The 25861-nt window shown below is 55.6% G+C and overlaps 1 protein-coding gene across 2 annotated transcripts; it reads right to left on the bottom strand.

The window, feature by feature from the left end:
• Positions 1 to 187: 187 nt before the first annotated feature.
• On the bottom strand, positions 188 to 23720 carry RNF157 (ring finger protein 157). 2 transcript variants are annotated; one of them, XM_069872815.1, is made up of 20 exons: positions 23426 to 23699; positions 18514 to 18632; positions 14163 to 14251; positions 13506 to 13652; positions 12886 to 13003; positions 12705 to 12771; positions 12506 to 12549; positions 12051 to 12098; positions 11735 to 11806; positions 11006 to 11165; positions 10717 to 10829; positions 10126 to 10364; positions 9932 to 10040; positions 9622 to 9733; positions 8999 to 9195; positions 8791 to 8856; positions 8412 to 8460; positions 7052 to 7162; positions 3321 to 3361; positions 188 to 2858 (listed from the first exon to the last, which is right to left on the bottom strand). In XM_069872815.1, exons 1-19 carry the CDS (start codon positions 23511 to 23513, stop codon positions 3321 to 3323), a joined length of 1989 nt encoding a protein of 662 aa, XP_069728916.1. In that variant the 5' UTR covers positions 23514 to 23699; the 3' UTR covers positions 188 to 2858. The 2 variants fall into 2 exon arrangements, with proteins under 2 accessions (XP_069728916.1, XP_069728917.1); XM_069872816.1 differs by lacking the exon at positions 3321 to 3361 and having other exon boundaries at positions 23426 to 23720.
• Between the last annotated feature and the right edge of the window lie 2141 nt (positions 23721 to 25861).

The following is a 25861-nucleotide window of genomic DNA, read 5'->3' on the forward strand; positions in this document are numbered from 1 at the left end:
TCCTGGCAGGGGTTAGAGGAGGCAGGATTTAGGATGGTTGGATAATGTGGGTTGGAAGAGACCTTGAAGCCTCTGGGCTGGATTTTTGGAGGTGCCTGGGTGACAGGTGGGTGGATGCTCCCAGCCAGAAAGGGTTTCCATCCGCCGAGTCTCCAAGACCCCAGATGCCTTTGTCTTGTAACCACAAAATGCCTCTGGAAACTTTGTCAACATAAGATGCCCTTTATTAAACATATTCTTAAAATCCAAAACATGCTCAAAGCAAAGTTGTTCAGCAGCAATCTGGTTTCTTTCCTTAAATCCCTGATGGATGGATCACCGGAACAACAGGCTACCCTGTGAGACCAGAGCCTTTCACTCCACAGTGCCAGCACTGGTAGCTCATGCTCACCCCTTGTTCATTCTGGGTGGCCAAGGATGACACTGGTGTCATCCACACCCAAATCCCACCTCCCCTGTGCCATGGCAAAGGATACTCACACCCATGCAGCAGCACACTGCTCAGCTGCAGCATCCTCCTTCCTCCTCTCCATTACAACGTGCTTGCCAGCAGCCACAGTCCCTCCAAGCAAGGGGCAGGTACCTGCACACAGCTGCCCTGGTCTGCAGCCACCCCGTGAGCTTGCTTGGCCATTCCCTGCAGCCCTGGGAACCCACAGCCTGGAGCAGCTGGAAAACTCTTCCAGTCACCTCCTGAACAAGGACCTGACTATTCTGCCCTGGTCTGCTGGCATTCACAAGCACTATCACAGACCTACGTTGTGATGCCCAGCCAGGCCTGGGGAGCTCTTATTGTTTCCTTTGAAACCACGAGGAAGGGTGGACTTTGGTAGACAAACCACTCCTGGAGCATCAGCCTGATTTCTCCCTCCCCTGCCCATGCCGGAGGGTGGGGGAGAAGCCAGCCTCCTGTGGCCCCCTAGTTTTCTCAGCTCCACGTGAAGGTGAACCCCCAAAGCTCTTCCTGTGCCTAGTGTGGTGCTGCTGGCTCCTCAGGGCCAGGACATCCAAACCTGTGAGTTGCCCCACCACAGCACTGGGCAGTTGTGACCCCATGGGGGGACGCAGCACGTCCCCAAATGGGGTGCTCATCCTCCCGACTCCAGCTGTCCCTGCTGTTAGCAGCTTCCATCCCACAGACAACAGTTTGGAGATGTCACTCCACATCAAGCATCCATGCCTGGCTTTCCAGGGAAGAATTTTGAAGCTGTTGAGCTCACAGGAGACACGGTAGGGTGCCAGCTCAGGAAAGGGAGAAGCATGGCGGCAGGACCCGCACGGGGGCCACGGAGCAAGCAGCTACCACAGCCCTGGCTGTTAGCCAGGCAGAGAAAATATACCCTAGGCCCAAAGAGAGCTTCATCCCCATTTAGGAGCCATAGCGATCAGCACAGCCCGTGTTCCACCGTGGGGATGAGCATTTGCGACCTGCTCCTGGCACACACCCTGCAGCTACTGTGGGACATTGCTTTCACTGGATGAACATCTCTGTCCTAAGGTAACTCTGACACATTTTTCTCCTGCAAGAAGATGGCCTTTACTATCACACCTGTGTTGGGGGCCCTCCCCTGGCTTGTGCTGCTGAGAAAACCAGGAAGGGAAAAGAGGAGGGTCCAGCCTCCCACCCTGGGCTGGCCCAAACAGCTCCAGAGCTTGCTAGATTGGGATGCTGGGTCTGATGCTCTCCAAAATAGCTTCTAACTGGCTCTGATGCTCTTAGAGTGGAGCCTGACCTCTGTCAATGGACCCATCAGGTCCTCACAAGGTCTGCAGCTGCATCCCTACTCCATCAGTATCCCTGTGTCTTTGTCCTCTTGAGCAAAACCCACTTAAGCTGTCAGCCCAGTGCTGGCTGGAAGGATAGAGATGGAGGGATGGGGACGGAGGGGTGAGGTGGCAGCTCCTGCACCCTTATCCACCCCCTGCTACAAAGTGCAATGGACAGGGCAGGAGGGTTGGGACAGAGGGGTGATGCTTTTGGCACTTGTTCCAGAGAGAGGGCACAGCCCAGAGCCCCAAGCTCACAGTGGGGCGGAAGACAGTGAGGTTAAACTAGTGATGCCCTGGGGGATTGTGACAGGAAGAGGACTAGGTTCCTGCCCACAGCTGCCACCCTGCTCCATCCCTGGGGAAAAATGACCTCTTGGACCCAGCCCAAGAGCCCACATGCCACCTGGAAGGAGAGTGGTGACAAGGGGAGCTGCACGGGCACCATCATTGCCAGTGCATTAATGCGCACAGTCCACAGCATGGGGTAGCGACCTCCCATGGCACAGTGGGAACACGCACCAGCAAGCTTAGAGGGGGCCAGCCCCCCATGAAGGTCACCAGTTCATGCACCAAGGTCACAAATGCCAACACTTACCCTTAATGTGCACCCATGGGCACCGTCTTCCCATCATCCCACTCCAGCCACATCCCAGGATGCCCTTTGTGGGGTGATCCCATCCTATCTGCTCTATATAATGGATGAGAGGAGCCTGAGGGTGTGAGATGGCCAGGGGCAGGAGGGGACCCCAACCTGTCCCCCTTGGGGCTGGAAGTTGGGAAGGTGCTCTAAGGTGATACAGTTCTCAGCCCCTCTCTGCACAGAGGAGTCTAGGGAGGAAAAGTCGAAGTTACAGTCTTTTCTTTTGAAAATCAGTCCTGCTACAGTCAAGGGATGGAGGTGGCGATGCCCATGGTGCCCAGACGCCAGAGTCCTTCTGGGCAGGTAGGTGGATGCGTGACCCCACTGAGGCTGAGCCCTCACACGGGCAGAGTGGCCGCTGCCTGTTCCAGGTCTGGAGTGCCACGGGGCTGGTGGGGCCGGAGTGCCTGCCATGAGAGCCCCACATTGTTGTTGGCTGCCTCCAGGCCTGGTGGGAGAAAATGAGGGGTTAGGGTCTCTCAAAGCCCACTACGCAGTTGAGCATCTTTCCAGAGGTGATGCAATTCAATCTCCCCAAGTAACACCCACCTCCCCAGCCCCACTTTGGATTTTGGCTGCAGCAAGGGCTGGTGAGCACCTGCACTTACCTCTCTGAGCTGGGGGAGCCCCTTAAGCCCCTAATTTCTGGGGAATGCTGAGGGGTAAACAGGAAACACCATGCCTGGGCTTTAATAACCCAGATGGAAAGGGGCTACCTCTGCCCCACCATGCCCGGCGAGATGCCACACGTGGATGACCCACAAGGGCTGCAGATTAGGCACTAAGGATGTCACCCTGGCCGGGACAGCGAAGGGACAGCCAGCAATGCCGGGGTGAGGGGTGCCAACCCAGCACCAAATCCCTCAGGTGATGGGGCGCGAGGCGGGTGCAGTCTCTGGGGGTCTCATACCTATTCCTCAATGTTAATGGGGCAGGAGTCCGGCACGGCAGCTGCGTGACAGGAGAGACCAGAAGGCACATGGTGAAGGTGGGAGCGGAGGCAGCACGGGGGCACACATGCGAGCAAGCAGACAGGGCCACTGCACAGGGTGGAGGGTGCTTGCTGCCTCCAGACAGCCTGGAAGCCACCACCAGGTACGGTGCAAGGGAGCTGTCATGTGGTGCCCCCCTCCCCGCCCCGGGTTTCCTGCCAAGGAGAACAAAGGGGTGGGCACACTTGTGGCATTGGGGAGCTGGGTGCCCGCACGCCTCTCCTCAGTCTGCAGGCTCCTAGCTCAGGCAGCACCCTCCAGCCAGGGCTGGGAGATGGGCAGGGCTGGAGACTTGCTTGCCTGTGGCTTTTGTCCCACCACCCAAGTGATCAGGGGCAACATGGTGCCCTTAGGAATGGGGTGCATCCCTAAAGCAAGGCAGCTGCTTCCACCAGCAAGGTTAAGCCCTGTGCCCAGAGGTGGGGGCAGCTCCGAGCTGGGGGGACTGTGTAAGGGAACCCCAAGGCCAAGGGCAAGTGCTGAGGCTTTCCTAGAGAGGGAGCAACAACAACCCGCTGCCTGCTGATTTATGTGAAGTGACAGCTGCTGTTTCAACTGGCTTTTCACAGTAGGCTCAGGCTGGAGACCAAGCCATGTTAAGTCTGCAGATCCCAGAGGGAATGGATAATTAAACAGGACCACACATACACACACAACTATAGACACGTAAGCTAAAATCACATTAAGAGCATGACGTTGCATAAGTCATTGCAGTGCTCTGGTGCAGAGACCCAGCTCAGCTCAGTGCGTCCTTGGGAGGCTACACAGGAGCGGGTCTGGGGACAACAGGATATGGTCCAGCCCCACTGCGGGAACCTAGCCCCTTGCCCACCCACCTCTTCTCCCCTTGGGCTGCATCTGTTAGCAGCCATCAGACCTGTCCTGCAGAGCATCATGGCAAAACTCAACCAGCTTGACTGGCCTGCTGTGATATCATTTACAGCTCAGCTCATTCGCAGGTTTAAACCAGCAAAAACCCTTGGAGGATTTCAGCTCCTCTACCACCTCTGACACAGTAGCTCCCCAGCCCTGCCCACCTTGCTGCCAGGCTTTTTTGGCAGGCACCTTCCCTAGTTTCTTTCCAACACTGCTTCTGGCACTCTGTCCCTGGCAGAGACTGCAGCCAGAAGATGCTTTGAGCCATGGGGACAGCCCCCACAACCTGCTAGACACCATGGGGTGCCATGAGATCCACTTAAAACCTGAAGACATGTGTCCTTATTTAAACCTTGTGTCCTAAAATCCTTGGGATGTGGCCTTTCAACTCCTCTCAAAACCATTTCCCATCGCACTGAAATCTGCAGAGGTGTCACAACAGTGCTGGGTATGAGTGCACACTTTTCCACTTTGATGAACCAAGTCCTGTGCCCTCATCCATTACAGATGGGGAGAAAATGAACCCATGGGTCTGATCATGGCAAAACCTCCCCATGAGAGAAATGGAGGAAGGAATAATAGTAATTTAAAAAATCTCTAGTCGAGGTGATTTTCTTTTAAGCTTTGAAGAAAACAGAACCTGTCCCCAAAGTAAGCCTGCCCTATTCTTGCCAGCCCTATGGATGCAGTTACATCCAGATCCGCGAGAAGCCTCTGCCAAAAAGGATTTTTTCAGTGCATGCAAACCATCCCTGTGACTGCAACCCACCACTGCAAGTATCAAACTGTGCCTCAAATCATCTCCATCACAAAGCCACTGAGTCCAAGTAGCAAGTGGTTGCTGACAGGGAGCAGACAGGGCCAGGGAAGGAAGGAGTTGCCCTTAGCCTAATGACCAAAACCAATATTACAAAACACCAATTGTGACCAGGAAATGAATGAGTCACTACAGCCTTGCAGGCAGCTGTTCCCCACCAGCTCCTCAGGCTCTTCCTAGCACCCCAGGGCAACCCTCCTCTGACCCTGCTAGGGCAGAGCTCAGCATCCCTGGAGTTATTCCCTCCAGCCCCTCCGCCATCCTCGGGGGACTGCAGGCAGCCTCGAAGCACCTGTTCTGCACCTCCTCTGCCCCCAGTGTGAGCAGCAGCCCCTCACTTTTTCCAGCAAATGCTGAGGTCAGACCACCCCTATCATGCGGGTGGCAGCACGGCTCCCTGCCAAGGGCTCCAAGCAGCGCAGCTGCCGGATGCATGGACAGACACAGTGGCCAAAGGATGGAGAGTGCATCCTTGGCTGGGCTCAGCCCAGGGGCCAGATTCTGCACCCTGGACCAGGCAAGGGATGAGACCATCACGGTCCTTGCAGCAGAGCAAGAATTTGGCCCCAAGCCAGGTCCATTTGGGCTGTAAAGCTCCCCCTCCCTCATTGTCCCCCTGGCACAATTGAGAGGAATGTGGGCAGGGGTGGCTCTGGTCAGTGCCATGGCTGGGGGATGCTTTGCTAGGACCACCAGCAAAGGCAGGGGTGCTGCTGGGACACCCACAGCCTCCTCCTCAGCCCCTCTGGGCTGGCAGGGCTCAGCCAGGAGCTGCTGGAGGGTGATGGAGGAGACACAGGGCATTTGTGGCAGGTGCCTTTTCCTCCCCAAGAGCCTCCGCCGAGTTTCTCCAGTGCAGAAACTACCAGGAACAGGTGAGGCAGCAGGAAAGGAAACTTCCCAGGAGGAGAATGGGGGCAGAAAAGACTTTGCCCTCCCAGGGTGGCTAGGCTGGTTTCACTCACCCTCCCAGCTCTCCAGCATCCACTGTGGGTCTAGGACCTGCCACAAATTTAGCAGAAGGGGCAAGACAGGGGTAGAGTTGCTTTCAGCTTGTCCACAAATGTATTGATGGAGACCTAGACCCTCAGAGGGCTTCATCTTGGCTTTCCCCCCAGCTCTTGTTTCTCCCACCCTCCGGGCTGATGGAAAGGAGCCAACAGCATTCGGCAGGGTCTCCAGCCCTCTGACCCCTTGGCTCACACAGGAACCAGGGATCATCAATACATTTGTCACCTTTGGGCAACTCTGGGCAAGGAGGGGACATAAGCGTGGGTTGAGAAAATCGTGTTGGCACAGAGCGAACATGAACTTTCACATGGACAAAGGAGCCTGGGAGGGAACAAAAAGAGATGGAGAGAAGACAGGAGTAAACAGAATAAAAAATGGAAGGAGAGTGGGAGAGAAAGCACAGGGAAATGGAAAAGAGGGATGGACTGCAGGGCTCTGCAGAAGGACAACTAGACCTCATGTGCCTCATCTTCTCAGCCTTGGGGGAAGAAGAAGGGGAGGCAGGCAGACCCTATGGCAAGGCTGAAGCAGCTGTGACACATATTCCAACCGAAAACACTTCCATGCCCACCACAAGTCTGGACGAGGCTTTAGTTGTGCCTTCTCAAGAAGGGCTAGTGCCCCTCTGGGATGCCAGCAGCCCCTGGCTAAGGGACAAAACCTGCCAGCAAAGCAAGCCTGCAAACCCCCCAGGAACATCCCGGTGGGGACAGGTCACCCTGACGTACGGCTGCTGAGTGGTGAGGTGCCTGGTGCTCAGCTCTGCAGGGCGGCAGGTGGTGGGGTGCAGCCGGGACAGCCTGGTGGGGGTGGTACCCCACTGGTGGTAGCAATGATGAGGATGGTGATGGGAGAGGACAGATGCAAAGGGCCAGGGCGATGCAGGGAAGAGCAGAACTGTCCCCCCCACAATCCCAAGTTCATGTTCAGCAGATGGCCACTCACCAGGTAAGCAGGCCTCAGAGCACAGTTTATTGTCCAGCGCTTTCACGTGTGCGATGCCCAAGTCATTGTTATTGTCACACCTCAGACCGAGGAAAGTGCCTGTCCTCGGGCCTGGAAGGGAGTTAAGGCAGTTAACGCCGTGGCTTGGCGCTGGGACTTGCCTTTTTAGCAGTGGGGTGTGGGATTTCTGGGTCTTTTCCTCTCCCCTCCCCACCCTCTTTCAGGAAAAATAAAAAAGATAAAAATGATGTGTCTAGATGAGATTGGGTGAAAAGTGGACAATAACGTCTGAGAACGGTCCCAGCTGATCCCTTCCTTTCAACAGCCACATTGGAGGGCAGCAAACCAGCAACGATACGGTGATGGGCACCAACATGCATGAACCGCAACCTGCTCCCCCACTGTCTGCCTGGGGTTCAACCAAACCTTCCCCATGACATGTCTGAGCACTCCCCGATCAGCAGTCGGGCCACAGTGGCACCTGTCACCTCCCACTGAAGCCTCTCCGGCACTGTCACTGCACGTGCAAGAGCTGCAGGGATGCCAGGAGAAGGCAGCAACTGGATGCATGGGGCAAAAGAAGCTGTAGCCAAGCTTTGCAGGGGAGATGGAGGCTTTCAGGGCTGAGGGAAGTAACTCTGCTTCTCAGCATCACCTGTACAAGAGATCAGCCCCCAGGTTGTTACCTGCATCCATTAGAAACAGGCTGACTAGAGACTTGCAAACATGAAACAGGGCACACCAGAGGCCTCTTTATCACCCAAAAGAAATCCAAGGCAGCTGATGGCTGATGGCACAGGGGTGACTACATCTTTCCTTGACTATTTGAGTGCAAAGGAGGAGACAAGAAGATGCCTCAATGCGCATGTGTTGGCTTGTGAAAGCACATTGAGGACAAAACAAAAAAAAATTAGGAAAGCATTCCAGAGGGAAACGTTTTGCAACACCTTCCTACGGGAACCAGCCCAGATAGGGGTCCCTAAGGTGAAGACTTTCAGAGATTCAAGTAAAGGCCTTCCTGGAGAGGGGAAAAACACAGAGAAGCCTCTTTTGCACTGGCCTGCTGGAAACACTATCAGATCCTGCACACCAGCCATTGCTTGCTCCACACCCTCCTTGCTGGGTTCTCTGTGACTCACGGGCTTCACCTGACCCACTAATGTTCAACCAACTCATGGGTGGCCCTGGTGTGACAGATGCTTTCCCAGCCCTGGTGCCTGCAGTCACCTAGGGCTACTCCCGATGGCAGCTGCAAGGCAGGGGAGCCAGGGCCAGCACAGCATCCGCCACTTGCTCGGCTGCAACTGACCAGTGATACCGAACGAAAACAGGGGGACAACAATGACCAGAGGCCCTTTACCGTCTTCCTGCATGGGAGAGGCATCCTCATCCTCCAGCATGTCGTTGCCCTGTGGCACAGTTGAGAGGCAGCAAGCATTAGCAGCCCTGTGGCATCCTGGCCCCATGACAGGGTCTGTCCCTGGGTCCCTTTGGGGCAACATCCCTAGCCCACCCCAGGGAGTGTCCATAGACCAGGAAGATGAGCCTGGTATGGAGGACACCTCCACCCTCCTAACCGTCCCCAGGCTACCCCTTCCCCATTCCAGCCCTGAGGGGATGTGATGCCGGCTGCGCAGCTTCCCCCTCTACGGGCACCCAGAGCCCGGCACAACCGAGGCCCCTTTCCCATGCCAAGTGGCACTCTGGCTCCCAGCCCTGTGCAGGGTGGTTACAGTTACCTCGGCATCATGCTCCTCTGCGGACATGCTGACAAAGTTTAAATCCGGGGACTCCACAGGTGTTGACTGCAGGAAGGTGGGAAAGATGGAAAAAGAAAAAAAAAAAAAGGAAAGTCTGGTGCCAGTGGCTTCAGAGAAGTCACATCCCACGGGGAAGTTCTTGAACCTGGAGGTTATGGATGCCATCAACAAACACCCCAGCCCCTACCTCTCCGTCAGAGGCCATGGCACTGGCAGCCACGGGTGAGGGAAGCATGTTCCCCTCTTCTTCCTCTTCCTCTTCCGTGCCAGGGGCGACGTAGGAGCCGGACATGGAGGACACTGTGTCGGTACTGAGCTGAGAATGCTGGCTCTGGGAGGAGGCCATGGACATGACGGACTGAGCTAGGCTACTGCTGACGGGCTCTAGAAGAGAGTGAGGGCTGAGTGGGGCCACCAGACCACACCAGCACACCAGTGTGAGTCACAGCACCAGCTAATTAAAAATGGGGCTAACAAGGAGGAGCGAGGCACAGAGCCAGGACACACTACACACCACATATAGCTGTGATGATTGGGAAGCTGCCAGCATTGGGTGCCGGGGGCTAACAGCACCCCATCTCTAGGTCTATGGGTGATGAAGCATGGGTGATCAGCACCCTCGTGCTCTCCATCTTCAGGTCTACGGGTGATGAAACAGAGATAACACCCTGGGGCTTTATGCAGTATCCATGGCAAGGTAGAAAGGGACCAGGAAAACCCTCTCCACACCCGCTTCGCAGCAGGATGGATCTGAAAGCATGATCCCAGTCTCCTGCCTTGCCAGCACCTGTGAACCCTGCTGCACCATACCTTCTGGGGATGAGATGGTGGAAGAGAGGGGGGTCCCAGTGCACGAAGACTGGTCAACGGCTCCTGACGATGACAGGGTGAAGTTTTCACTCTCTGGCGTCACACCGCATTCCTGGAAGAAGAGCCCGTAGGAAGGAAGGGACGAGGGATATTCAGCAAGGATGAATCTGTATCCACTGGGCATCTTTACGCATGAAGGAAGAACCAGGAGGGGCAAACCCTGGCCAGACCCTCTGGTCCCAAGCCACCTCCAAACCTGTCGCACTCTGGTGCCTCAGCTCGTCATCAGCATGTTTTAGCAAGCCCTTACCTCCTCATGCCGGGCAGGGGATCTCCTCCTGGAGACCCTCAGCTCTGACTCGGTGCATGACTTCTCATCCTCTTCTTCGGGCAGGACGGAGGAGTTCTGTGAGACAGACCTGTGCAGAGGTGGGAGAGCAGAGGGCTGCAGCCTCCAGACCTCTTCATACTTCCTTGGGCCCCCACATCAACCTTGGTACTCACTTGGAGAGGCTCTTTTTCAGCCTAAGCCCCGGGGGTCCGCAGTCGGGGAGGCGTTCAAGGGGCGAGAGGGCCCGTAGCGGGGGCAGGGGCCCATCACTGCCATAGGAGAGAAGGGTCCCTGCACCCGGGGGATCTCCCAGCACCCGCAGTGGCAGGGTGGCCGGTGAGGGCGTCAGTGGCCCATTGAGGGCCTCCAGCAGCGACACCACCTCGTAGCCCGGAGGGATGTTCTCTGAGGACTGGGTAGAGGGGGAGACAGGGTGAGGGAGCCCCTGGGCCATGTCACTGCCCTGGCTCATCCCTGCTCCCAACAGGATCAAGATGCCCTGGGGAGAAGCCAGACTGCAGAGAACAGACAAACTCCCTGCACAAATGACAGCCCAAAATTCATGGTCTTTCCACCCAACAGAAAGCCCTTTTTTTGCAATATTAAACCTTGCATTTTTTGCAAGGCCCATTTGCATTAAATAAATAACCCAGGGCTCCAGGAAGCATGTGCATCCCCAAATCATCCTGGTCCCAGCACCACAGAGTGGAGGGGGATAGGGTCCCACAGCTGCCCGGGTAGGTCGGGCTCAAACAGGCACTGACCGAGTGCTCCTCAGAGTCAGAGGTCTGCGAGGCGATGATAGGGTTGAAGCTCGTGGGTGAGAGGGGACCCAGCTTTTTCCTCATGGCTCGTATTTGAAGCAAAGCTCGGAAAGCTGCAGCAGTGAGAAGAAGGGTGGGTCGAAAACTAGGTGTTGTAAGGAGAACTCCTCCAAAATGCCACTCCATTTCTCAGGAGGGGCATCCCCTTACTGCACAGCATCACTGCACATAGGGCTGGAGGAACCCAAAAAGCCAAGGATGGGAGAGGCCAGCCCCTCCCAGTCCTTACGCAGCCTGCAGATGGGGCAGTTGTTGGCCTGGTAGCGCAGAGTGTCAGCGCAGGTGTTGCAGAGGCAGAGGTGGCGGCAAGGCAGGATGAGGGTGTCCCGGACATCCGAGAGGCAGACGACACACTCAGCACTGTTATCGCTTACCTCGTCCTCAGCCACCTGCCCCATGGGAGAGATGGGAATTGCTCAGCCTTGGGGTCCCAAGCTGGCACAGCATGAGGGTGGGTGCCCTAAAATACCTGCTGGTTGCCATGAGAGGTTGCTGCAGGATCCTGTCTGTGTCCCTGGCCTACCTGCTCTTGAAACACAACCCTGGGACCTTATCTCTCCCTTTTTGGAGGCTGGGAGATGGGGCTGCAGCCATCAAGGCACACCACACAGAGATTCATCCTTCACTCCAACTTTAACATATATACATATAGCAGAGGGGGAGGCATGTCCCATGTTTCAAGCCCCACAGTCCCCTCCTAAACCAGCAAGATCCAGTCACCACTATCCCAAAGGACCACAAAGCATGGGGGAAAAAAGGCTCAGTCCTTCAGCTTTCTGCCTCTGGCAACTTTGATGTCCATGCAGAGTACACCCAAACACCTGCACTGTCCTGGCTCCGTGCTGTGCTGCAAACTCTTGCCCTGAGCATGTTTCAGTGGTTGTACCCACGCTAGCAGAACGAGCTAGGGAATAAGAGAAGACCTGCAAGGCGGAGGCTGTGGCATAAAGGCATATACCTTAGAGTCCTGTGTGTTGTACTTGTTCTCAATGCCGTAGATCTCCTGAAGGAGGTAGCTTACACCATCCACCTGCAACCCCATGGGGAAGGAGTGAGAAGCAGAGACATGACTTTCCCAGCCACTACAGCTCCCAGTCCAGCCCTCCTTGCCCATGGTTTCTCTTTGCATTGATACACTCAAAATTGCTGGTGGTCCCCAAGGTCCCTGGGAGGTAGGAGCAGGCCAGGGGCAGGCTGTTACCCACACCGGGGGGTATGCTGCTCCCTGAAAGCTTTGTCACCTTGCACCGCCTCGGGGACGCCCAGACACTCACCACTTGCTTCTGCTTGAGTGGCTTCACGCAGAAGGTGCCGTCGCTGTGCTAGATGGAGGAGAGCACATGGGTAGGCACTGGGGCTGAGCACCTCAGGGACCATCATGCTTGAGCACTCACCCACCCTGTAGCTCTCATCACTCCCACCTCACTCCCAAACCGTCCATTTTACAACAATTCTACTTTTATCCTCACCACCCAGTACCAGGCAGGTGTGGCATGTCACACACATCACAAGGCTGGAGAGTTGATGGAGCAAGGAAGATAGAGTTGAGACCAAATACCTCAAAAATAGGTGCTTAAAATCAAGGATTTGGCTGATATTCCTAGAATTTCAGGAGCAGCTCCAAAATAGCGCCAGATCAACAGCACCATCCTGAACCCCGTGGCACGTCTCCAGGGTCTTGTACCCAGTGGGTGAGGGTGTGGGAGGACTGCCCCAGATTGGCACTTACCTTCTCAAAGGTGGCCAGCAGCACATGGCAGTGCCCAGTGTGCTCTGCAAGACACAAAGGGACAGGCAGGGTTTAAGGGTCACGCAGGGCCATGACGGCAGCAAGGAGAATCAGAAGGCTCTGCTCAGTTGGTGCAAGGGCTGGTACCACACTGCCGGCTACTGGGAAGGCCCGAGTCAGCAAGAAACACTCTCCTTACCCTCTCCTTCATTCACCACCGCGTGCACCACCATGGGGTACACCTCCCGGTCAAGGTCAAAGCCCAGCTGGAGAGAGACAGGAGGAGAGCCTTGGTAAGATGAAGCAGCAATGGAAGCCTCATCCCACAACCGTAACTGTATCCAACCCCACGGTCAGTGCCATGGCCTAGTGGGACTCACCTCCTCCTCACTCCACTCAGAGGGGTCAACAGTGTGGGAGGGCATGCAGAACTGCTGGCACACTCCCCGCTTGTAATGCACTGTCTCTGACTGCAGGCTGTTATCCCTGGGGATGTAGCTGGTTCACACAGAGAGAACAGAGTCAGTGGCACCACGGATATCCCCATGCTCCTCCCAGTCCCCCAGCTCATGGAAATACCAGGAAGATGGGAGAGAGAGGGATCACTCCTTGCCTCCACTCTTGAATGCCTCTTGGGACTGAGGTAAGAAGTCCCATAAATGGCTAAAATAATCCACAGGGATAAAATAACCCCAGAGCACCCAACATGGGACAGGAGGGGACAGGGACAACCCCACAGCCAACCTGGTGGGGACTGGGCGGTGAAGTGATGGGGCTGGCAGGGTTGTGGCAGTGGCATCCAGTGAAGGTGAGGAGCACCCCCTCTAGCCTCAGCACCACCAGCAGCTGCCTCCTGCCCTCAGGAGGGGAGATGCTCTGGGGAGGAGAGGCTCCATAGCTATCAGCAGAGCCTTGCATCTTGGCTGGGAGAACATGCTTGGCTTAGGGGGCACAGGCCAGGTTGGGGAGGGGTGACACACACCAGGCTGGGTGTCCTCACCTCACCACTCCATTATTAAACTCCTCGCTCGCCTGGTAGTAGATGGTTATGGCCACGCGGGCATCCGTGTCAAAGGTGAACTCCACATTGTAGTGCACCTTGGCTTTGCTGACTTCTTCCCCTGGGGTCTTCACTTCCTCCGAGCACCTGGGGAGAAAAATGGGTCTGGGAGACAGGCTCCCTTCAGGGATGCCTCAGAATGCCCCGTGACCATTCCCCTCGCATGTGGCTGGCCCTGGTATCATTTGCCCCGAAACGGATTGCCTTCCTCCACCAGGGGAAACTGAGGCACACCAGGAGGGCCCAAGGTTAAGCCTGCAGTCTGGGAAGTGCTGCAGGCAGGTTTCAGCTGTAATCCCAAACCCCCCATTCCAGACGCAATGCCCAGCCTCCTTTCAACAAAGCCTCTGGAAAGTGGGGAAGGAAGAAAAAGCAAAGCACTTCAAAGGCAGCATTAAGCTCTTTTAATCCTGTGGTGGAGCCAGCACAGCCACTGCCTGCTCTCAGGAAGCTCACCCATGTTCACCCTGCTCATCCCCCTCCATCCACCCGTGCTGAGATAAAAGCACCCCTGTGGTCAGCATCTCCTAGGAGCATCCAGCTGTACTCTTCCCTCCCCATGGCTCATGGTCCTGTCCTTCCCCCTGCAGGACTCACTTGACAAGTCGCAGGGTGTCCTTGCGGATGTTGATTAAGCTCCTGAGGGTCTTCACAGGTTCCTGAGGAGGTGGAGCAGCATAAGGGAACTAGGACAAGAGAGACACTGGTGAAGGTAGACGCACAGGGAGGGAGGGAGAGAGGGTTACAGCAGTCATGGACCTTATCCCCAGATGTCCCAGCCCCAACCTGACCCACTGTACGTAGGGATCTGGGATGGGCTGTGCATACTGATGGGTGCTGAGCACCCACAGCTCAGGCTGGCACTTGGGTACCAGGCAGTGCCATGACAGGGACATCCCTTCACAAAAAGCAAGCCTGAAAGTCCTTGCAGGGGACAGTTTCACTGGCGGGGTAGGGGGCACACAGAGAGCGGCTGTTCTTTGTCCTTTCAGCCAGAGGGATGTGGCGCACAGAGCAGCCAGGCAGGCACTGGTCTATTTTTAGGCCTCTAACGCAGCACAGAGCTGCTGGATGAGGCTGGGCAGGGTAGGGCTGGAGCTTCCTCCCTGCCCACCAGCCAAAGGATGGACACACGTCCCTGTTTTCTCCCAAAGATGGATGCGATTTGGGTAGCACAGTCTCTGCCAGACCCATGCTTGGAGTGGGGAGCCAACAGGACAGCCAGCCAGGCAGGCAGCATCAGTATGAGGGAGGGGCGTCATGCCATCCTCCACGTTGACTTTGTCCTTCCTGTCCACCTGCACAGAGGCTCTACAGGGCTTGCTGGGGAGAAGGGGCATGATGGCAGTGGGCAGACATGCTCTCCTCATCACCACAGCTGCCCACAGGAGACTAAGGACAGTAAGGAAGGGATGTAGTATCCACCTCCCCCTTCTCTGTCTCCCAGGTAGGTAGGGTGAGTGCCAGGAAGGGATCAGCCCCTCCGGGGCAATGAAATAAACATGTGTTGAAGAGACAGAGGCTTATGTCAGAATTAATGCCCAGCTCATTGGTGAGTTGTCACCACATGCAAGGGGACAGCCAGAGCCAGGAGGGCATCAGGTGCCATCAGCAGATGCTCACAAGAGCCAAAGAGCTCAATCGCTGCCTGTGGAGAGGGAATAGGTAACCAAGCCAGACTGCTGGGGTCCCTGTGTGCCCTGTGCCGCCCCCAGCCTGAAGTGGGGTTGGGAGGTCTCAGGGATGGGGAGGCACCTGCTGAACCCTGATATGGAGGGGACAAGATCCAATTGCACATGCCCTGCAGGGAACCAGGTGCCGGTTTCCCATATCCTTGGTGCCCTCGTGTGGGAAAGCCATTATCACCTTCCCCATACCCAAAGGTGTCATCACCTTCCGTGTCCCCAAAAGTGCTGCAGTGCAGGATGGACTGGACTGCACAACTGCCCTGGCTGGTGACCTGTGCAGGGCTCAGTGGGGTGGGATGGGATGGGATGGGATGGGCAGCTGGCAGAACCAGGCCTGCCCCATCCCCCCCATCCGCCAGTTGAGCATCACCCACTGTGTCCAACCACCCCACAGCTCTGGTCCCACAGGTGACATTGAAATGGATGGCATGAGGCCCTTTGAGAATACGTTCACAATATTTTGGAATTGTCACTCTCTCCTACCCTCAAGGAGGAGAAAAAGGCAACTGAGTCATTAATGTGGTATTAATGAGCTTTTTAAGGAGTGACGAGCACTAAACAGACACCTGCAGAATTGCCTGTTGCAGCTGGAAGCAAGTGAGAAAAGGCCGTGGAGCTGAGCTATGTCACAACATGCTCTGCTGTATCGGGATACATCCTCTGCTATTCAAATTAATGAAGCAATCCAATTTTGCTCATTTGTACCATGCCTAGCCAGGACATACCCACATAAGCCTGTCGCAAGCAGCAGAGCTCAGACAGGCACAGCGCCCACGGGTGCAAGCTCTCTCCCACCACAGCACCGAAGGAAGGGCAATGCAGGAGAAAGAAGCAGGCAGCAAAGTCCCCTGGGCGCAGCCCTCCAAGGGGCTGGGCAGGATGGGGAAGTGCCACTGGCAAATTTCTTGCTGCAGAAACCACTTTGCTGTCACCATTTGGCTCTTTCACATCCACTTCTCGGCTGATTTTTGGGGAGAGTCTGGCGTTTTTTTGAATGAAATTTTGCAAGTCAGATTTGCACCTGCTTAATTTAATCAAGCTGAAAAATAATAGAAAAAAAAACTCACTGCAATTGTTAACCATTTAAAAACACTGTCCATGCATCTATAGTGGCATTTGGTCCAAGCTAGCTTGTGTTAAAGCTACAAAAAAAACCTAACAAGCACCACTCAAAAATCTTTTTTTGGGGTTCATCTACAAGCAGACCCAGGCAGGTTTGCATGGGCAGGGAAAACCAGCAGCACATTTCAACAGTCTCTGGCTTTCCTGGAATGCCCCATGCTCTTCAGGCGCTGCAGCCAGCTTCTCTCCTTGTCAGTCCCTGCAGGGATGTCCCAGCACAGTGGCTATTGAAACCTGCAATGGCCTTCACAGCCCCTTAGGAGCCTACCTCAAGCTGGAAAATCCAGATTATCATGTATCCATGGAGGGGAGAGTCCGCACAGGCTCTGGGTGCTCTGCACACCCCCGTGGCAAGCAGCACTGTTAATAGCTCAGCCAAGGCGCTCAGCTGAGAGAGGACTTGGGACACACTTTTTTCCAAAACCTCCTGACCTTTGACAGCCAAGAAATCCAAACTAAATCCCCCTTAAAAAAAGCAGTGGCCATCTCTGACAATTCCAGCCCAGCCAGGGCTCTTACAACAGGTCAGAACGCAAAAGCGTCACAGCCAAGAAGCACCAGGACAGGTCTCAGATGTGGCACCAGAGAGACTTGGACACAGGCTTGGGCCAGAAAAAACATAGGACCTCCTGGACCCTCCCTAAGCCACGGAACTGCCCTGACCTGAAAGCCCAGCCCTGAAACACTCCTGGTTCTCCAGAGAGCTGGGACCTCAGTCACAGCTCTGCAGACCGGGGTAATTAAACCAGAGCAATGCAATTTAGTTTGCAATGCTATAATAATTCTTTCTCCTGTTTCCAAGCTGTTCCTTTACATTCCCTGCTGCTTTTGCTGTTGGGATGTCTGACACAGTAACTCCTCACTGGGCAGTTTACAGGTTTTTACTCCACACTTATTGCTGGAGAGAGAATCCAAGTGCTGATTTTTCATTTCCTGAGGAAGTGCACAGTACAGAGAGAAAGGTCCTGGCTTTGCCCATCCAACACTCACAGGTTTTGGGGGTTGCTCCTGCCCTTGAGTCTACCAGAATTCCTTCCTGGCACATCCCAGGGACCAGTACCTGATGAAGGACCGTATGATGCTGCCAAAACACTGCTGAAGTGGATTCCAAGGAGGAAACACAAATTGGATTGGTGGCAGCCTTGCCAGCCCGACACAGAGCAAGCAGCATTCAAGAGCTGGGACATTAGCATCAAGCAAATTTCTCTTGGCTCAACAGAAATGCTTTACTGCCTTTTAATCCCTCACCTTGAATTATTTTTAATACTCGATCCCCACATTGCTTCAGCTGATGCTGAGGAGCCACCCTGCTGAGATGCACCCAGAGGATCGGAGGACATTACCCCCACAGCCAAAACCTCACTTTGGTGACAGCCCTGCTTTCATTTCCTCCCTTTCAAAAGGCAGCAAGCAGAAGAAACAGCTCACGGACCATGGGACCAGGGAACTACCCTGCAGCTGTGTTTCCCCATGCCCTGGGACCAGCCAGAGCCAGCAGCACCCAGCACTGCGAAACCCATCAGTGCTGCCTGAAGCCCCCATCACCCCTTGGGTTTACACTTCTTTGTTGCTGTTGTTTTGCCAGGGCTTGGGGAATATTTCTGCCTGCTCCTGTCCAAGCTACTCTGTTCGGCAGCATGCCAGCACCATTCCCAGCATATTCCCCCACCACGTGTCATCTTGGCTGACAAAAATACATTCAGGTCCAATGGCCCACAACATGGGTATTGCAGATGGTGGAACCCAAGGGCAGAGGTCGCACAATTGCCTGGTCTGTTCGCAACCACCTGCAAAGCTATTTACCCCTTTACAACTCCAGTTTGGCAGCAAGGTGAGAGATACAGCAACAACATTATGTTGCTGTGGAGTGCATGGACATGGGCAGGCAGGCTGAGAGGAGATCCAGGTTAGTCCTTGACGGAAGACAGGCTGCAGCAAATAGCCAGACCTTATACTAGACATCAGAGAATCCACTTGGACCACCCCAGATGTGCTTGGATAGCACTGCCTTAGGCATGTGACAGCCAGTAGCCTCAGGCCATGTACATCCATGACAGACACAGTCACGATCATCTTGGGAAAAGGCACACCCAGCCCTCATTTCTCCCCCCAGCCCTGTGTCCCCCCTCCATGCCCACCACCACAGGACGGTTCCCCAGGAAGTTGAGGTCACTGTTCTCGCCAAAGAGGTAACCCTCAGGGTGTGTGGAGTCGAACTTCTCGCCGCCCATGATGAAGTGGTTGGCAAAGTAGCTCCCTGGAAAGAAAACACATACCGCTTGAGTGGAGGGGGAGGACAGGGCTTCAGTCAGGCAATGGAGCAGCACAAACCCACTGGATTGATGGCTCAAAGGTGGCTTCATCACCAGGGTCACCTTGCTGGATGCCTTTTGGGTTGTACTTGTGCACTGCCAGCCCCCAGGCAGGCAGGAGGAAAGGTGGAGGTGGCTAAGAATCAACCCTTCCTGGCTGCCTTCTGCCTGCCTGCCTTGCCCTCCCCTCTTTCTGCGCACATCCTCCTGCTGCCAGCAACTCTGGCCCTGCTCGGCTGTGGTGACAGCCAAAGCCCAAGCAGAGAGTTCTGCGATGGGGAGAGGCCAATGCTGCTCCATCCTGCAGGGTATAACGGGAGCAGAACTACACTCCAGGGTTCAGCTGTCTGCCTCCTCGAGTGCAGCACCTGCTCTCCTTTCCCAGCCCAGGAAATCCCTGCGAGCACCAGTCTAGTCTGAGCTGCCCAAGGTCATCCCGACCTTCATCCATCCCTGTGTGGGCAGGGGCGGCTGAATCCTGGTCTGCGAGCAGGAAGGACAGACAGGAGACAGCTCCAGGGGTGGCAGAGCAGGAGAGCAACGCTAATCTTTTGCATAAACATCAGCTAATTTCCCAAGGAGGTAAGAGAGGTAGCATTCACAGCCTGTCCTGCCAGAGCACAAAATGCCCTAGGAGTCCCCAGGGAGCCAGGTTGGCTTCCTACACTCCCATCGATGCTGCCGGGAAGGAGCAGCACAGACCAGGCACGCAGCTCTTGAAATGAGCTGGGCTCCTCCTGCCCAGAACCCAGCATCGCAGACCTCCTGTGCCATTCAAGGCAGTGTGTCCACAGGCAGGCACTCACCTAGGCTAGCTGCAGCCACTGGCAGGAAGGCAGTCCAACCACAACTGAACTGAGTTCTGTCAGTTCTCAGCCCACAGCCCTAGGAAGGGCTCAACTGCAGGAAGGAGGATTTGGGGGGGTGGGGAGGGGCAGGGGGTGCAGATACTCCAGGAGGTCTACCAAACATTTTGGGACTGCAGGTAGAAGAGTTCAAGCCTATGTTGCAGCTCTGCTTGTCTGGACTCATGTCAGAGCTTGCGGTTACCTCCCAGCAGTTGCAGACTGCCCAGGGCTTGATCAGGCCTTAATACTGCATTTAAAAACCAAAATCCAGCCCAAGATTCACAGGAGAAAGAGAAGAGATGATCTAATGTCGGGGAAGGAGGGACAAGTGGGGTCACACAGCTTCACCCGAAGGCCCTACCACACAGGGATGCCCGGATGCACCGTGCCTGTTAGCAAACATTGACCATCAATTATTGATGCCTGCTGCTCTCTGGTCCCATTTTCCACGTACATAATTTATAGGCAGCTCCACAGGGAAGGACATGAATAAAACCCAAGATCGAGGTGCCTTCAGAGCTGCCTGCAGCGGCAAAGCTAGGAGAGAAAGGGGCCATTGGGAGATTTTCCTGGCACTGACTTTGGCTGAGAGAAGGAGATGGGAAAGAAAAAAAATTAAAATCTGCAGAAAGCCTTCCCTAGCACTGGGAAAAGCTGGAAAACAGAGCACAGGCTCTCTGCAATGGCCCCATCTGTGGTTTGATGGGTGCTGGGGTCTCCCATAGGATGGGCAGAGGAGTCGAGGACCACGCTAACATCACCCAGCCTCTCTGTTGGGGGTTGGGAGCACCCTTGGGTGCTGCAGGCTCCCAGTGCACCCTGTGCATGGCCTAGGGGCTTCAGCTCTTTACACTAGACAGCACTGGCCCCACAATGACATCACAGGCACAGCTGGGTGGCAGAGGAGGAAGGCATCTTTCCAGCAATAGCCACCTTATTATCAGCTAATTATAAATCCTTAACCAATGCCTGCTCGCAGGGAAGGAAAGCCTGTCAAGGACAGTCACACCGCCGCAGGAAAGCCGGGCTATAATGAGATCTTAAACTTCATAGGCCCAGTAAGCATGTGGGAAGGGCTGAACAGAGCAGCTGCTGGAAGGGAGGAATAAAACCAAATTGCCTGGTGCTCCTGACAAACAAAGTATGTCCTGCACTCCCACTGGCACCGTCACATGGGACATATCCGAGATGGGAGAGGACCCCTTGAGGGCAGACCCTGGAGCATGAAGTTGCCATGCCTCTGGCTCTGGCATGTGGTGGCACACATCCTGCATTGTTCCCCAAGCTATCACGGCCCTGCTGGGGTCTGGCTCAGCTCTGGTAATACAGCCTCTGGCTCTTGAATGTCAGAGCCCTTATGTTTCAGCAGGGTCACAGCCCAGCTCTCCAAAGCAGCTAAAATAGAAAAGCTCATTTTAAACCCATCTGCATGCTTCTGGAGAGAGAAGCACCAGGTTTTGCACAGCCTGTAGTCAGCCCAGTGGCTGTGGCACAGGGTGTGGGGACACCCTGCAGCAGTGGGTGCCAGCACAAGGCACTGTAATGGGTATGGCACTGCCTGGGTGAAGCCCAGGACAGTTAAAAGGCACCGGGTGCTTCTGCCCTGGGGCATCCCATCGCTAGCCAGCGAACTGGCATACTGTGGCTTATTTAATCTGGTGCCCTAAAGCCGGCAGCCAGAACCAGCAGCAACAGAAGTGAAGCCAAATCCTAGCAGCGTCACTGCTTACTGTGCCATGAGTACCAGCACTATGGGGTTGTGCCTCCCGGGACTGGGGTGTCACGGCCTGGTTAACAAATTTGCAGTTGTCCCCAGCCAGGGCCCTACTAACGGTCTCTCCACCCGTATGCCTGGAGAGGAGCTCTATGCTGACCTCAGCCAGGAACAAGGGGCTGAAAGCTGGGTACTTGGGCTGAAAGCCATCCCACTAGCCAAGCAGCAGGCTCCATAGAACAGTACCTGCTAGCTCTCCCTCCCACCACCTTTGCCAGCATGAGCTTAGAGTCACTGAAGTAAACTTGAGCTTTTGCTCGATGAGAAACAGGGATGCTTGATTGGGACAAGCTGTCCTATTCCCATGGGCAGCACCAGCCACCCCAGGTGAGCCTGGAATTGAACAGCCAAAACCACATCCAGAGAGAGAGGGAAATGCCCCAGGGTTCTGTGAGATGCCTCTAGGGCTACATATCCAAAGCTGGTGGGTGTTACCAGGAAGCCTTTGAGGCAGGAGAAGCACTGCCACCACAGAGGAATCTGCTCAACTGCCTTGCACATCCTCCCCTGCCTCCTTCTCAGCTGCTGGCAGCACTGAAGGCAAATCCCCTGTCAGATTAAAAGCAAAAGGGCCATAATCTATCACAGACGCCAGCCTGCCCTCATCCCAGCGCAGATGGCCATGTCACCTGGGCACCTCCTGCCCCTATCCCTGAAGACCTTAGGCAGCCCTGGGACAGCTCCCCCCTAGCTCTGCCCAGGCACCATCGGTGGGGCCGCCATGGCTGAGCACACCTGAAAGCTCCCATTTCTCCCGGAAAGGTGTAGTTAAGCATCTGCCTGGTGTCCTCTGACAGTTGAGATGAGTTTGGAAGAGCTCAGCCAAGTGCACTCACTCCCCCAGAGCAGGGCACAAGACTGGCACTCTTCACTCCTTTGTCCCCAGGTATTTCCAGAGCCCCTAAATAGGAAGCACTTCCAAGACAAAACCCCTTATTGCACAAAGCCATGACCCCTACAGAGAGCAAATCCACGGATGAGGTCATTGAGCTTTGGCTGGCATCAAGGTGACAGCAGCCTTGAAACCACATAAAAGAGGGAGCTGGAGGAGCCCTGCAGAGGAGGACAGAGCGCCAAGAAGGGGCCATCTCCACTCCACAGCACCTCAGTTAACCCCCACTGCTGCAGATCTGCCAGCCAGCTGTGCAACTGATTTTGGACTAGATTTTTTTTTTAAGAAGCCAAGAACAGCTTTTCAGGACAAGAGTAGAGCTTGTTTTGACTGTAATTCTTCCTAAGGAGGTCTTTATTTGTAATTAGTGAGTAATTTGTCACAGCACTAGTGATCCAAGCTTTTACCTTATCCTATTAACTACCAAAATAGTTACCTGTTCATAATATTCAGTGCTGCAAAGATCACGTGACAATCTCCACACTCATACATGGTACTCCAATGCATCATCCACTGGTACTGGAACTTTTGGGGCTCTGAAGCGCTACCCACCCAAGGGCTGAACTCCATCGCCTCTCCCCACTGCAGCCACACCGCATAGCCTCCCCCTGCCTGACACTCGCTCAGCCCGGCCCTTTGCAACCAAAACCAAGGCACTGAGGGGAGGGATGGATTTTCCAAGGTCACGCGCAAGGCTTGAGACAGGGCTGGATTCGGGAGCAAGAGAAATACCACTGCCGAGCCTCGGGGCAGGGCGAAGAGTTGGTGAAGGTGAAGTCTCCCCATGGCACGAGCTGGGGTGCTGCTGTGGGGCAGGGCCCTGGGAAGAAAGGATCCGTTCCAATCCCTCCCATCCTCCCGGGAATTTAAACCCAGGCTTTCCCCGAGCAAATAGCGCCAGAGAGACTGGTTATAAAAAGAGCTCCAGCCTCCCCAAACCAGCGCCGCAGCGCATGAGTACACATAATAATATCATTAAAGTCGCATCAACTCAGCCAAGTTTGGGAGCCGGGTCTGGCTGGCAAAGGCGCACCCGGAGCAGGGGTGACCCCGCCCCTGCGGCGCCGCACGGACCCGGGTGTCCCGCATCCCACCTGTGTTTTTCAGGGCGCTCTCCCCCAGCTGCGCGCGGTCAGGGTTCACTCTGGGCACCCCCGACCGCAGTAAGGTCGTGCCCAGTCCCCCCCGCCCGCCACCGCGACGCGGGACCCCCTGGTCGCTCACCCGATTTCGGGGGGTATCTGTAGACGGAATTAGCGGGGACGTCCACTTCCTCCACGCCTGCGTTCTGCCGGCTGGTCAGAGCCCCCATGGCCGTGCCGGACTCAGCGGGCGGGGTGCGGCGGGGCGCCCTCCCGCCCGGGAGCGGGGCCGGGACGGGGGCTGGCGGCGGCGGCGGCCCCCGCCCGCAGCATCCTCCTCTCTGCGCCGCGCCCGGCACCGCCCCCGCGCCAGCGCCGGGGCTGCGCCACTGCGGGGCGGGGCGCACCAGCACGGCACGGCGAGGGGGGCTGCCGCTGTCCCCCCGCCGCATAGCAGGGGCCCCCCAGAGGAGACACCTACCTGTCCTACCCACCCTCTCGTGGCCACCCCGCTGCCTCCGGTACCGCTCACAGGTCCCCTTTGCCGTCACCTGCCCCCTGTACCACTAATCTGCGCCTCCCAGTCACACATCCCCGTGACACCAGCCCACTCCGCTGTCCCCACCAATATCACCCTACTCCCACCCTTGCCCCCAGCCCGGTGACGCTGAGGAGAAACCCCACCGCAGAGCCCCCCGGAGCAGTCTGGACGCTCCGGGCCGGCTCAGAGCATAGCCTCTCCGCCGCTGAACCACCTCTAACGGGTCACCTGGCACAGGAGGAAGGAGACGGAGCAGCCACCCGCACACGGGCCGAGCCCCTCTGGCAGCAATCCAGGGCTGCACAGCACTGAGGTGAGGGAATGTGAGATTAAAAGCCCCTCTTGTGTACACCTCCATCTTCTCCATGCTGCCTTCCCAGCTCTGCTCTGCGCTAGGAGCAGCTGCATTCACCAGGCAGAGCAGCTGTAGGGCAGGGAGCTGGCTGTCCACTCCAGTGCGCTCCAGCGCAACCACAGATTCCCCCAGTTCCCCAGCATTTCTGGGAAGCACTGCGCACCCTCACTCTTCTCCCTTGTGGGTGAAGGTGAAGGATGGACCCTTTGAATGCTCGCTTAAAACCCCTGGTGATTAATTTGTCCTGCAGTGCAAGTTAGTGGAGCGTGATTTTGATTTGAGTTGATAACCCAAGTGCTATAAATATCAGACGGGAGATGTGCAGAACGGCGGATCAGCTGCACTGATGTCCTTGGCTACTCAGCAGTGACGGGCAAAGGCCATCCACAGGGCTCTCAGGGTCACACCCTCCCTGTAGAGGGACACACGCATCTCCCTCCCTGTTTGCTTTCTGACAGCATAGCCCCAAGGGTGGCTGAGAAAATCCAAACCAGAGAGAAGCCTCTGCCATGGCAAGCTCAGGGGAAGCTTTGTACCCCATTTGTCAGCTTGCCACCTTCACACCAGGATCTGTGGCCTCAGCAGTGACGCCACATCCATGTTGCTGGAGGTGTCACCCAGGCTGGGTGCCAACAGGAGCAGTTAAGAAAGAGGAGCCAAGGGTGACATCAACACTGGGAGCTCTGCCTTTCAGTGCTGTACCCCAGCCAAGAACTTTGAGACCCCAGGAGCTGATTCCTGCTCACCCTAATGCACATATTGTGAAGCCTGTTCCGTGTACAGATAATTTAAAAATCTAGCATAGCACAGCATTGCTGAGCTGCCAGCATCAGCCCCACACCCCTGCCTCAAGTCCAGACAGTGATGATGGCAAGAAACGAGCCTGAGAAAGGGAGCCAGTACGTTTCATTACCAGCACACAACAGACTGCAGGGTTTTAGTGCAGATAATAATTCAAAGTTATCCCTGTGCAGATCCATAACCCAGCAGTCATTACATGCAGAGCTGCTGTATGCACAGCTTGTGAAGGCTTTTTTTTTTTTTTTTAGTGATTACTGCAGCAGAGGACTTTGTAGGACAGTGCTGCAGCTGAGCACAGGAGCACAGGCAGGAAGTGGGTGATGGGATGCTTTCGAGGGCTGGTTTCCCCCTCCCAAGCCTGCCCAGCTGCATCTGTGCCAGATTAAGCCCATGTAAAGCCAGAACAAACACCAGCAGGGCTGAACCGGCAGGGCCACAGGGAGGGAGAATCCAAAGCAATGTTCAAATAAAAAAATGCACCTGCTGCTGGGCAAGATGCAAGTCTGAAGCACATGTGTTGTCTGGCTATGGAATTTGGTGTGTGCATTTGGCAGGGAAAGGGGTTCCCACACCTGCCTCCTCGTGCTAAGAAGGAGACTGAGGCACAGCAGTTTGCTCGGAAGTTAAACAGGAGGATGAGCGTCTCATTCAAGGCAGGAAACGTTTGTCTGCACAACTAGTATTGCTAGTCCTCTTCCACTTCCTCCAGCAATCACTGGCATATGCTGCAGAGCCAATAATCCATCCTGGCACTGGCTCTGATCTCAGCTATGTGCAGCCCTGTGAGGTGGCAATAGCTGGGGACAGGATAGACCCTTAATTAGAGGGTGCTGAGCCCTAACGAGGGCTGCTATGTTGTTAGTCCCCCAGGCTGGTTCCTG

Source organism: Phaenicophaeus curvirostris, chromosome 19, assembly GCF_032191515.1.
Source record: "Phaenicophaeus curvirostris isolate KB17595 chromosome 19, BPBGC_Pcur_1.0, whole genome shotgun sequence".
NCBI lineage: Eukaryota > Metazoa > Chordata > Aves > Cuculiformes > Cuculidae > Phaenicophaeus > Phaenicophaeus curvirostris.

Excerpts from the sequence above, each read along its gene's own strand:
- RNF157 (XM_069872816.1), bottom strand. The coding sequence starts at position 23,513 with ATGGGGGCTCTGACCAGCCGGCAGAACGCAGGCGTGGAGGAAGTGGAC. Across the intron at positions 9,734-9,931 it reads CCCCTGCCCGGCATGAGGAG|GAATGCGGTGTGACGCCAGA; the intron begins GTAAGGGCTTGC and ends CTCTTCTTCCAG. Across the intron at positions 9,196-9,621 it reads CACCATCTCATCCCCAGAAG|AGCCCGTCAGCAGTAGCCTA; the intron begins GTATGGTGCAGC and ends ACTCTCTTCTAG.